Genomic DNA, 14383 nt, shown 5'->3' on the forward strand with positions numbered 1-14383 from the left:
AGGAAAACCTGGGTAATCTGTGAAAAATCCTAACTGTTTGGATTGTGATTTCTAACAAAAAAATGAAACATGAAGAATAACTCCTTCATTAGATATTTCAGATGATAAAGCATCAACAGCACAATTAAAAAAGGGGATAACAAAGGTTACCAAGTTCCTTTCTAAGATTCCTCCTGAGGGAAAATACACCAGTTATGCATGGTCTTAAATATATTATATTGCTTTTGAATGTAGTCATTGTAAATACTGCTACTATAGCAACCAGTTTAATTACATTTCTCCCCCACTTTCTAAAATAAGGACTTTGTTTATTTTCTGCATTTTGTTGAAAAGTGTTTCATTAGCAGAGACATAAGGTAAGAAGTTAAAGCTCCAGTTAATTCCCTTTAAGGAAGATTAGTACACAGCATTTGTCCAAAATGTCTTTGCCTGCCATTTTAAGTGAGCCATTAGCTCTTCATGTTAAAAGGTCCAAAATAGTAGAGAAAAGATTTGAAGGCAAACACACAGATCCAGATCTTCACATTTCAGGTGAGCCATTTTGTGACAGTGCAAACCCGGCTCTTGCCCAGCAGTGTCTATCTGTGTTATTTTTATGGTTGGGGCAGTATCTCCCAGAGGCGGGCCCAAGATGGGAATGTAAATGAAGTGAAGTGAGCATCACTGCCATCTCATAGGACCCATTTCTCATTGGACTGTAATGAAAAGTGGCGAGTTTAATGTGAGGGTCGCCATGTTTCAGGCAAGGGCAAGGTTGAGGCCTGAACTATATACTGTTGAGTCACTCTGCTTCCCAATCCAGCTGTACTGCCAACTGAATCAAGGAAGACAAGTGTGGAAGTGGGCTGATTAGAGGACGCAGCTCCATTCACTGGAACAATGGTCCAGTTATGCAAATGAGTGTTAAGGACCATTCGTCGACCCCAGTTATCTGTCATATCAACTCCATGTTCCTTCCATATACCATATCTTTTATGCCCCCTTCATACCTATTGAGACCTTACCCATTATAAACTGAATGCATGATCCCCTGCCTCATCCATATTTCTAAGCTCATTCTGTACCTACTTACCTAGCATCTACACAAGGCAGAGCTGGCGAACACACTAACAATCTTTGAAATGGTTAAAAGATAAACAAACAAACACTCAATTAAACTCTACTTGGGGGAAAATAATGGTCCTTTTGGACTGTCATTATCCCATTAATCAAGCACATGAGCAATTACATTCTTTTTAAGCACTCATAACTCTTATCAAGTTACATAAGCAGCAATTAGAAAAAACACTTCATAATACTTTAATAGATTATGAGCAGCATATAGGATTAATCAAGTAAAGCTTGCAATTCCCTTCACAGAAAACCTGAACTAATCCAATTAGTGGGATTTAGAAATCAGCCAAGCATTCATTGCAATATTCCATTGCATAACTGAATAAACAAACTGAGGTGTTTGAAGTTGACTGAAAAGATGATCATTTAACTTTTTGTGAAGATCTGATGGGTGGGCTTCCAATTAAGTGAGTCAAATATCTGTTGTGCTATTTTAAATGCTCACAGATGTTTAGACTTTAAATTAATATATAAAAAAAACAAACTTGGGGTCCAGATGACAAGATACTATTGATTTTTGATACTGTCAAATGTAAAACACTTCATCCATAGAGAAAGTATCCTGCGGCACGAGCACTTATACAATTCTGGTTAATTTGATGGCCACTTACCTTTTGAGTGCAGAGGCCTATGATGACTCACTGTATTAGAAACATACTTAGCAAACTACATCTAAACATAGTATTGGATATCGATCAAACTCTTGAACCTACCTGTCAAAAAGTTCCCAACTGCAGAGTAGGCTCCTCCCCATCACACATCCTCACCACCCACAACCTGACCATATTTGTCTGAAGTGCCATGAAGCATAGGACTCTTTTTTTTTCCAAAACAAAGTTTTGATGATACCATGGAAACAGCAGGTAGGTTTGAAATGGCTTCTCCACAATGTAGTTGCATGAACAGAGTTAAATTGTCCAAGCTGACTATCCGCATTCTTACCTTGGGACCATAAAATCCCTCTCACTGGGAATTGTATATAAAAATCGTAAAACTCCCTCCCAACTATTTTAACCCTCTGCTATGGATGGAGGAATGAAATTCCAATCCTTGGTGTGCTGTGTGCTGTTGTTCCCTAAAGTAATTTGGAGGTATTTTACACAGTCTAATAATGACCATTATCTGAACTAGCTGTGATGCTAACTGTTTTCATATTTACAGTGTTATTGAGTCTCATCAGTGTAGTTTTGCAAGGATGTTTTATTCACTAGCTGAGTTCAGTTTTTTTTAAACCAAAGACTTTGGGGAAGAGCTAAACCTCACTCTATTCCACCACAAGATCTTTACAAAGAGTAGGGAATCTAAGAAGAGAAGTCAAGATTCAATGGTAAAGTTAAGTGAAGTTTGACTTTTCAATGTATCAGTTGCATCTTGATGAAAGCTTTGGGAGTAAAGAGTGAATTCTGAAGTCCTTGGAAAGAGTGGAGGTGATTTCCATGTGTGTTTCTTCCCAGATGCAATCTGAAGAAGGATACGATGCAGAGAACATTAATCCTTTGCTTTCATTCAGCTTCTGGATTGTACCAGAGCCAAATTTCCTCCATGGCCTTTTTATGTATGGACCTGAACAGCCAAAATTTGTTGAAGTTTTATTCACATGAGTATCACAGGCATTCAGATTTATCCGAGTAAGATTGAATGGAGATCACCAGCTTCACATTCCATGTGGCTGCATCTAGAACTACTATTTTGGTGCAAACTTTCATTCGAATAGTGTCAATAAAGGTTTTACCATACATTGAAATAAATTATTTTGCTGCCTTTTTAGTGGAGAAACTGAATAGGAACTTTGCATCAATCTTCAGTTGAAGATGCCATTAACATGCCAGAACTTCTAGAGACTCGGTGGTTGAGGTGAATGTAGTGGCCATCACGAAGTAGAAGGTGCTGGGGAAAGCTGAAATGTGTGAAGGTGGATAAATCACCTGGACTGGATGGTCTATACCCCAGGGTACTGAAAGAAATAGCTGAGGAGATTGTGCAGGCATTGCTAGTGATCTTTTAGAAATCACTGGTGTCAGGGAGAGTCCCAGAGGATTGGAAAATGGCGAGCATAATATCCTTGTTTAAGAAGGGAGGGAGGCACAAGACCGGAAACGAAGTTGTTGCAAGATTTGAGAGTTCATTATTAAGAATGAGGTTGTGGAATACTTGGAAGTGTGTGATAAAATAGGGCTGTGTCAGCATAACTTCATAAAGGGGAGTCATACTGAGAAATCTGTAAGACCTCCTCAAAGGAGGTAATGAGCTTGTTAGACAAAGGAAAGCCAGTGGACATGGTCTATTTGGATTTCCAGAAGGCCTTTAACAAGGGGCTGTACAGGAGGCTGCTAACTAAGATAAGGGCCCATGGTGTTAGGGGCAAAGTACTGGCAAAAGACAAAAACATTGGATAAAGGGGTCTTTTCAGAATCCAGTGACTAGTGGAGTTCCACAGTTAGGACCATGATCATTCATCTTGTACATTAACAATCTGTGCAAAGCAATTGGGGACATTGTTGCTAGGTTTTCTGATGACGAAGATAGATGGAGGGACAGGTAGTGTTGAAATAGCAGGGACAGGTGAGAAGATTTGGTGAAGAAGTGGCAGATGGAATTCAATGTGGCAAAATGTGAGGTTACACACTTTGGTTGGAAGAATAGCAGACACGGCTTTGGAAATCTGAAACACAAAGGAGTTTAGGAGTCCTAGTTCAGGATTCTCTTTTAAGGTGAGCATCAGGTTCATTTGACAGTTAGGAAGGCAAATGCAATGTGAGCATATCTTTTGAGAGGGCTGTCATGCAAAGGCATAAATCTAGTACTGAGGCTATGTAAGGCATTGGTCAGGCTGCATTTGGAATATTGTGAGTAGTTTTGGGCCCCATATCTAAGGAAGGATATGCTATCCCTGGAGGCATCTAGAGGAGGTTTACACAAATGAACCTAGGGATGAAGGATTTGTCAAATGAGGTGCTGTTAAGGACTCTGGGTCTGTGATGGAGTTTAGGAGGTTGAGGGGAGACCTCATTGAAACTTACAGAATACCGGGAGGCCTGAATAGACTAAATGTGGAGATGATGCTTCCACTAGTAGGAGATACTTGGACCCAAGGTTAGAATGGAGGGATGACTGCTTCGAAATGAGATGAGGAGAAGAGTAATGTACCTGTAGAGCTCATTGCTGCAGAAGGCTGTTAAGACCAGTGACTGAGTGTACTTAAGATACGGGTACATAGATTGTTGATTTGTAAAGGGATCAAAGGTTGTGGGGAGAAGGTAGGACATTGGAATTAAGAAACCTATCAGTCATCATCAAACACTGGAGAGGACTCGATGGGCCAAATTATCTAGTTCTGCATCGATATTTTATGATCTTATAGTCCTTTAATAACGTTGGTCCATGTTCAGTGAAATGCTGCATTTTCCTCTCTGGCAATGTGACTCATTTCAAAACGTGAAGCACAACAATCACAAATCACCTTGTTAGTTGTTGAAAGTAATGATATATATGTCTCCTGAACCACTTTTCTGATCATAGATCAGGAGTAAAAGCTGCTGACCTCGTACCTATTCTATTATAACTAGCATAAGTTGAAGACTCTGAACAAAAGCTAACAGCTTCCCTTTATTCCGACATCATCATATGGGCTCTTCCACTTGCTATTACACTAACTCCAGGAATAGCAGACAACAGGGGCACACAGACTCTGGCTTAGAAGACACAAATTCACAAAGATGGAATATTTAAATTTGAAGGCCAGCAAGTTGTTGATCTTATTTGCACAAATTGAATTACAGTCTTGCCACATCTCATCAAAATTCATTTAAACATCCTATGGCATTATCTTGAACATCATGATTTTCACAGGCCATTCATCTTACCTGCTCCTTTAACAGTCCTGCTGCTTTTAAGGCTCAGGCAGCATCAAGACATAATCTAGTGATCTTCATTGAAACTCCAGAGTATCTCGAACAGCATTTGCTATCTCGTGATGACAAGATTGAATAGTAAATACTAGTGTTAGCTTCCCTAAGTGCAGTGTACTTCTTGTATACTCCATCTTTATTATTATAGTAAGTGCCTGGATTGGAAGATCAGGCATAATGCATTAGTTCAGGAGTTAATAAAGCATTGCTATCTCTTGAACAGAGTTGATTAAGAGGGATTGGTAGAGGTGTTCAAAATCATGAAAGGGTTTATGGAGCAGATAAATGAATTTTTTTTTCCATGGTGAAAGGGCCAATAAGAAGAGGGCATGTTTAAAGGTGATTTACACTCTGAGATAGGACGGGGAGGTTTTTATTTAATGCAATGATTATAACTGAAAAGTTGGTCAGAGGAAACAAAGTCAGTTGTAGCTTTCAAAGTTGATTTGGATAAATTTAATTGTAGGGAGAACATTTCAGCATTCAAGGGAACAGGCAAGAGTGGGTTTAATTGGAAAACTCTTTAAAAGAGGAAATAATTGGTGAAATGGCCCCGTCTGTATCCTAGATTCTATGATTCTGTTATTAATCTCAGTTTCAACACTGGAGTGACAGAAGGATATAATTATATTGGGGATATGATGAATGTTTCAAAGCCCTAATAAGTTTCAAAGCCCTAATAATCATACAGATAAATTGAATTAGGAAGATTAAGACTCATTGGGTTGGACAATTAAGGAATGTTGCAGTTCACCAAATATTCAAGACAATAGTGGGCATCGTTTGTTGTCATCACTAGTTGCCTTTGACCTAAGTGGCTCTCTAGGCCATTTCAGAACGTGGATAAGAGTCAACCACATTGTTAAAGGTCTGGAATGACCAGTAGCCAGACCAGATAAGGATGGCAGATTTCCTTTCCTAAATCCTGAGTGAATCAGATTGGTTTTTATGACAATTGGTAGTGTCATGGTCATCATTACCAAAGCTAGCTTCATATTCCGGATTTATTGAGTGTGGTAGAATTTGAACCCATGCCCCAGAGTCTTAGACCTGGGCCTCTGAAGTAATAGTGCACTGATGTTACTACTATGTCACCACATTTTCCTCCACCCCAGCAAGAATCTGTTCCATTATTAGAACTTGTCCATGCTGTCACAAATTTGCTTCAAAACCTGTCAATAGAAGGTAGGCCCTGCAATTAAACCAGCCAAGTATTATATAGATTTTGTTTTCATTTTCAGTAGCTTTAAGACCTAATTCAGTCTAGAATGGATGCAATAGTGAAAGCCTTTCCTGATAACTCTGTAGCTTAATTCGAAAAACTTCTCCTGTGAGGTGGTAAAAGGGAGTTGGGAAGGAGGGTATGTCAGATGCAACAGCAAGAAATTTCTCCCGAACTATACGTCTGCAACATTGTTAATGATGGCTACAGAATTCATAGTGTATAGATAATATGCAAAACCAGATAATTACAGGCTTTCGCTTTTACCCTTTGAGCAGACATCAGTGCAGTGGGGCTGTATTCAACATTAATAACCTTATTGCTGATGATTATACGTCAAGGAGAAACCACTCAAGATGTGATGCTGGATACTTCTGATATGCTTTAGGTCCTTGCAAATCAGAAGTTTTGATATCAACTGTTTAACTATTCTGCTTACAATGCTAAGTTTACTTTACTTCCATACAGACATGGGGCAGAGTATTTGACTTCGACAGAGAAGTAAAATTGATCTCAATGAAAATTTAAGTCAGGTGGGGTGTACAGCCAGACTGAAGGTCCAAGTTTTACCATTCTGCCAAAGTTAATAGTTCTTCCCATGGAATTTTGCAGTATGATTACTTTGGTTTTCCTATCACCTTGTTGCTCACATCAGTATTTTCTTGCTTCATAATTGGTTTCAAAGTCAAATGTAACTTTTGCTTGCTTTTATGCATCACCTTCTGATAGGTCTTGATGATTTTCATGGTTTTTTGGTTGGTCAAACAGAGAAGATAGCAGTATTGATAGCAAACATTTAACAGGTTTGAATGATATTTCATCATTATTTCAATGCCGGTCATCTATTTTACATGTAATGCTTTTCTTAAAAGAGCACAAAGAGACATCATAAATGCTCTTCAGTAAATGTTGGTTACAGTAAAATCTAATGAAAATAAATCTGTCTCTGCATGCATGAAATCTTAGGTTTCAATTTTACTATAAGTAGGCAAGGATGAATTTGTCTGCTGGTCTGAAGTTGAAAACTGCCTCAATTTATATGCTAACTGCTTGCTTCCAATTATAATTTCTTGTCCAGGATATGTGCAAAACGTCTCTCCTTACACCCATGCAACTTTCTGAACTAGCTTTAATGACCTACTGAAATTAATATGGCTTCAACAAGAGGCTGCCTTTAAGGAGGAGATCAGCACTAGCTCGAAGCTATAGTACCCACCAACAGTGAAGATGCAGGAGAAAAGACGAGGAAACATCAGGCATCATTCAATTTTCGGAATAGTATTACAATATCAGAACTAAATTTACACCTTATATTGGTCTTCTGATTTCCCAGACAGCTAATGTTTATCATAGTGGTTACTAAAGCAACTAATACTAATTATAATAAACTAGTGTCAATACAGTGACATGGTGGCCATTAAGAATTGTGTAAGAATATGTGTGGAATGAACAAAGTTGAAAAGAAACTTTTAAAATTTTTTTTTCTAGTTCAGATTGAAGCTTCATTCTTGTGATAGCCCATGTCTGCTGTTTTGGATTATAGTATATCTATTGCAACCAGCAAAGACTTTGTATTGAGTGCAATACGTAGACAACAAAGAAAAGCCAACATTTCTTAGTGCTTTTTACTGACTTTGAACAATTCCCAGTCCTTGATAAGTGAAAAAGATGTAAATTGCTTTTAATCAGTCTCCATTATACACAGGGCATTATGGGAGGCTTTTTTCCAAGTGCCTCTGGGTCTAGTGCTGGCTTCATCATGTACACTGTTAGTAAATTTCAAGTTTCGCTGTCAAGTCATGCCTGTACTCTTGTAAGATTTCTCAATTGCTGAGTCAGTTTCAAAAAGGATTTTAAAACCATACATTTATTCAGTTGAGGCAACTTTTATCCTGCTTTCATTTAAAATATGCAATTGTTCATCAAATAGTTACACCTGATTTTGCTTACGTGTATTTACAGGTTATGCAATCCGAAATCTTCCACTCAGCCCACAGTCATCGATCGACAGTGAACTGAGCACTTCTGAGCTTGATGATGAATCTATCTCCATGGGTTATAAACTACAGGATTTGACAGATGTCCAGATCATGGCAAGACTACAAGAAGAAAGTGAGTGTGTTAATAGTTAAGTGCACACTGTAATATATCTCATATTAGCAAGAAATATTGTCAAAGAATATTCTCACCTTTTAGCAAGTGCAGTGTTTCAAATAATTTCCTTTGTTTGGAGCAATGACCTGGTCATGGGTGAGCAACAATACTGGATTTATCCTGCATTATTTTTAAATAAAGCTCACAATGGAGTATGCTAACAAGAATCTAATATTCTCCACAATTCTAGGTTTTGCATTTCCTTGTCTGAATGCTTATTCTAAGTTTGGACTGCAAACGAATATTTCTGTAATTCATGTAAATTTTGTTACAACTTAATTTCCCTTCAGTAGGGGTGAAGGAATAATTTCTTCTTCTAACATTTGAAGGACCCCCCTTTCATCTGTATTTTAAAAATCTTTCAGTTTTGGGTTGAAATCTGAAAGAAGCAATTGCCTTATAGTGATGGAAGTACTTAAGCTGACAACGGTGGAATCAATTGGAATTTTCTATGTTAACTTTCGTTTGCCATTATAGTTTTGAGATAGAGTAAATTCTTAATTCAAGACTTCAAGTGCAATTATCTGATGATTTAATTTCTTTCAGCACTCACCTCAAATTTGGCTGTGTTATGCACATTGCCTTCAAATTCTTGGCTATTTAATATTTTTGCCATAAAACTTGTTTTGACTTATTAGGGGTAGGCCTGCTTGCTTTTGTTTTTCTGAAGATGACCTTAGTAAACCATAATGTACTCCCATTTTTGTAGCTGAGCACTTGTGGAACCAATGCTACATCTCACATTACATTCCCTTGTAACTAATCCCCCACCCCTGAGATCTCTCAATAGCTATTTGCAGGTTTTTTTCCAGTATGTTTTATAATTGCTTGGTAAACGTGATACTATGATCTGTCGAGCTTCTGCTTCGCAAGGTACTCATTTTTGTTCAAACTAACCTTGTGGAATTATCAGAACTGGCCTTCTTGCTTCAAAATCAGGTATTGGCTGCAAAGAACACTGACCTAAACAAAAATTTTAATTTTGATGGATTTTTGCAGTTTGTTCACTGGAGTAATGTACATTAGCAAGTTGCTCATTCTCTGTCTGCATGTTTATTTTGTAAAGAAAGTTTTATTCCCTATCCTTAAAAGAACTTCACAGTTTCACCACTGGGAACATTGATTTAATTAGCTAGAGCACTCTATCTTAAAAGTGCTAGTTTGTAACTTTCCTTTTTTTTTAAAGTTATGCATTATCTCACATGTCAGGCTTTGTGTTAAGAGCTTTACATAACCTCAGTATGTTGCAGAACACTGCAAACAAGAAACCATTTTTGAAATGTAACCACTTCTGTAATATTGGCAATGTGGCAGTCAGTTTGTAAAATAAGGTCTTGAGCAGCAGTGAAACAATCTGTATTTGTCTGAAGTGGAGGAATAAATATTGGCCATGACACCAGGGAGGTAATGACATAGAGCAGATAAAGGCATAGCCTACTGTCTCAACCAGATTTGGAGGTGCTGGTATTGGACTGAGGTGTACAAAGTTAAAAATCACACAACACCAGGTTATAGTCCAACAGGTTTAATTGGAAGCACTAGCTTTTGGAGCACTAGCTTTTGCTCCTTCATCAGGTGGTTGTGGAGGACACAATTGTAAGACACAGAATTTATAGCAAAAGTTTACAGTGTGATGTAACTGAAATTATACATTGAAAAATACCTTGATTATTTGTTGAGTCTCTCATCTATTGGAATGACCATGATAGTTTCACTTCTTTCATATGTAAATCACAAAACTTTTTTTAAAAGTTACATTCTCAGGTTAACTGTAACAATTGGTGTCAGCCAGATAAAATGGCTAACACCTTCAACAGCTTAACATCTTTTATCACATCCTTCTGATCCGGAGGTGAGAAAGTCACCAGTTGAATCATGGCTTGTATTCTAGTTATTGAAAAACATAGTTTTTGTGTATGATTCAAACCACTATAAATGCCAGAGGAAAGATTCCAGAAGCGCTTCACAGGAGGCTCCCAAGCACTGAGGATGTCCCCTAGACAGGGGATGAAACGTCTGCAACACAAATTCCCAGCTCGGCGAACAGAACCACCAACAACAAGCACCCGAGCTACAAATCTTCTCTCAAACTTTGAACTTCCTATTCATATACCCATCCAGGTGCCTTTTAAATGTTGCAATTGTACCAGCCTCCACCACTTCCTCTGACAGCTTGTTCCATACATGGACCACCCTTTGTGTGAAAATGTTGTCTCTTGGATCCCTTTTAAATCTTTCTCCTCTCACCTTAAACCTATGCTGTTAATTTTGGACACCCCCACCCCAGAGTAAAGTCTTTGTCTATTCACCATATCCATGCCTGTCATGATTTTATAAACCTCTAAAGTCATTCCTTCAGCCTCCAAAACTCCAGTAAATAGCCCCTGCCTATTCAGTGTCTCCTGATAGCTCAAACCCTCCAGTCCTGGCAAGATTCTTGTAAATTTTTTTTTATCCCTTTCAAGTTTCACAAAATCCTTCCTATAGCAGGGAGACCAGAATTGCTTGCAATCTTCCAAGAGTGGCTTAACCCAATGTCCTGTACAGCTGCAAACATGACCTCCCAACTCCTATACTCATTGCTTTGACCAATAAAGACATGCATACCAAGCACTGCCTTCACTATTCTATCCACCTGTGATTCCATTTTTCAAGGAACTTGCACTCCAATGAATCTTTGTTCAGCAACACTCCCCAGGACCTGACTATTAAACATATAAGTCCTGCTTTGATTTGCCTTTCCAAAATGCAGCATCTCGCATTTATCTAAATTAAACTCCAGCTGCCACTCCTCTGTCTATTGGGCTATCTAATCCAGATCCCTTTGTATTTTCAGGTAACTTTTGCTGTCCACTTTTGGTGTCAGCTGCAGGCTTACTAACCATATATCCTATCAACACATCCAAATCATTTATGTAAATGATGAAAAGCAGTGGACCCAGCACCAATTCTTGCAGCAAACTGCTGGTCACAGGCCTCTAGTCTGAAATGTAACCCTCCACCAACACCCTCTGTCTTCTACTTTCAAGTCAGTTCTGTATCCAGAGGGCTAGTTCTACCAGTATTCCATGTGATCTAAGCCTTGCCCTTCACCCTAACAGGAACATAGTGTTTCTGGACTTTCATTATCTCATTTTTGAAGTTTTCATATTTTCCTGTTGTCCCTTTACCTGCAAACATCTATCCCCAATCAACTCTTGAAATTTCTTGCCTAATACGGTCAAAATTGGCCTTCCTCCAATTTAGAACATTAACTTTTAGATCCAGTCTATCGTTTTCCATCACTATTTTAAAACTAATAGAATTATGGTCACTCGCTGCAAAGTACTCCCACACTGACATCTCAGTCACCTGCTTTGCCTTATTTCCCAAGAGTAGGTCAGGGTTTGCATCTTCTCTAGTAGATACATCCAACGACTGAATTAGAATTTTTTTTTGTACACAGTTAAGATCTCAATCTAATCCGTTAACACTATGGCTGTCTAATCTAGTTTTGGAAAGTTTCTGAAGTTGAAAAATTAATCTGACTCTTATTATGAGGATAACCCTGAACATGCATTTATTAGCTGCAGAGTTGGAGAGTTTGAATTATACACCAAATATAAAGATAAATTGAGACATTGAAAATTCGGACTAACTTTTATGCTGTGATCTATGATATTTATTTTGTGTGTTCTGTTGTAGTGCTGAATACATTTACTCTTCAGAACAGAAATATTTATTTTACATTCTGTTATAAATTTGTTGTTTGTGCCCACCACCACAACAAACCAGTTGTTGATTATTTTTGTCTGTTTATTTTGCCCGATTTCCAGGTCTACGACAAGATTATGCTTCCACTTCAACAACACTCTCTCAACGCAGCTCCAGTACATCATTATATTCAGCAAAGCGAGGGACAAGCAGCGATCAAGAGTACGATTGCTGCAGTCTGGAAGATGAAGAGGAATTTGACCAACTTCCCCCACAACCTCGGCTCACCAGGTGCTCTCCACCATTGCGTAGTATGCCACATTCACAGACTTTTGCCAGCATACGAGAATGCAGAAGAGGTCCAACTCCTCCTTCCTACTTGCAGTCCAGTGGTTATTCATCGTATTACTCACAGGGTCACACGTCTGATCAGCATCAGTACCGAACAAATGCAGGTAAAATTCTAAAAATTGTTTCGAAAATGATTCTCGTTTTGATATTATATTTTCATTGTCAGTCATGGTGAAAATGCCGGAGTTGAAATTGGAGATTCCTTTATGATTCAGTGTCAGCATTCAAGGACCTACCAACAATTCAGGTGCAGCCTGCATCAAATGCTGATTAAAACCTCCCTATTGTTGCCTGAAGCATGTGTCTTTTAAACTTAAATACAAAAAAAAGAGAGGAATCACTACTGAAACTTTATCATGATTTACATTCAGTTCATGTTCAATTATTAGTCATGCAAATCAAGAAACCGCTGCATCAGTTTCAATCCACTTGTAATTATAAGTTGCAGTGTCTTTATGATGTCTTGATATCTTTAGTATCATTGTTGAGGTGAAACAGCCACCTCTAGCATAAATATTGGAATTATTTTTGTCAGTTAGCACTCCTAACATGAGGCTTCATGCTCTGAGAACGCACACTGAGAATCCAGCTGACTTTTGCACTGAAATTCTGAATGGTCCAGATCTCCAGAAAGTCCGAAACCGGATATATGACCAGAGATGCATTTTGGAAACCCTTGGACATCTTGATGCTCTGAATCCTTGCAAATGTCCTGGCAATTATGAACTTCTGAGGGATAATTCCTCCATTCTCAGCCTCCTCACAGGAAGCCTACAACTCTCAGCTAAAGCTGAAGACTTCAGACAGTTATGATCTGTTTACCTGCTATGGAATTTTAGACAGAAATTTCTAGTCTAACTCCTAATAATAGAATTGCCCTACCTCTGGACTCCTCCTAGTGATTCCCCTCCACTGAACCTGACCTGATTCGACCCCTTATGCTTCCTCACCACAGATGCCCTCCCCTAACCACCTAAACTAACATGATGAGGTTCGCCAGCCTACTGCTCCCCATCCCTCTAAACACCTCCCAACTCTTCAATACCATCTCCAACCTAACTTGACTATCCCCTGATCTGATAACCTCTGATAATTTGATCTGATAGCCCACCTTACCCTGCTGCCAACCTACCCAATTGTCACTTATTGTGTGGGCATGCCAACTCTCTACACTTTTGGTCATGATGACAGTTGCTGCCAACACTTCTTTTTAAGTGCAGAAAACTAGGAGGCCTTTTTTTTTCTAGTGTGGCAGAGGAAAAACACTTCCTGGTCTAATTTGAGAAATCTCTTGCAGTTAACATGCAATAAACTGCATCATGTTAAACAACTAGTTACAGGTTATATTGATATGATGGACATTGAGGCAGATCAGGTATTAGATTTCAGTCATCAAGTCATAGAGGTATACAACACAGAAATGGACCCTTTGGTCCAACTCGTCCATGCTAACCACAGATCCTAAATTAATCTAGCCCCATTTGCCAGCATTTGGCCCATATGCCTCTAAACCTTTCCTATTTATTTACTCATCCAGATGTCTTTTAAATCCTGTTGCTGTGGTAGCCTCCACCACTTCATGCACCACTCTGCTTGAAAAAGGTGCCCCTTCCATCCCTTTTAAATTTTTCTCCTCTCACCTTAAACCTATGCCTTCTGGTTTTGGACTCTCCCACACAGGGTAAAAAACCTTTTCTATTTATCTTATCCATGCCCCACATGATTTTATAAACCTCTATAAGGTTATCCCTCAGCCTCAACATTTCAGGGAAAACAGTGCCAGCCTATTTTGCCTCACCATATAACACAAACCTTCCAAACCCTGGTAACATCCTTGTAAATCTTCTCTGAGCCCTTTCAAGTTTCACAACAACTTGTCTAAAACAGGGAGACCAGAATTGCATGCCATATTCCAAAAGTGGCCTCACTAATGTCCTGTACA

The 14383-nt window shown here is 38.6% G+C and overlaps 1 protein-coding gene across 1 annotated transcript in view; it reads left to right on the forward strand.

Moving 5' to 3' along the window:
• slain1a (SLAIN motif family, member 1a) overlaps positions 1-14383 on the forward strand; it is a 127262-nt gene that overhangs the window by 72722 nt on the left and 40157 nt on the right. Inside the window, exons 5-6 of the mRNA XM_043692680.1 lie at positions 8206-8355; positions 12213-12545. Coding sequence (XP_043548615.1) covers positions 8206-8355; positions 12213-12545 — 483 coding nt within the window. The remainder of the gene's footprint in view (positions 1-8205; positions 8356-12212; positions 12546-14383) is intronic.

This window comes from Chiloscyllium plagiosum, chromosome 6 (assembly GCF_004010195.1).
Source record: "Chiloscyllium plagiosum isolate BGI_BamShark_2017 chromosome 6, ASM401019v2, whole genome shotgun sequence".
In the NCBI taxonomy this organism is placed as follows: domain Eukaryota; kingdom Metazoa; phylum Chordata; class Chondrichthyes; order Orectolobiformes; family Hemiscylliidae; genus Chiloscyllium; species Chiloscyllium plagiosum.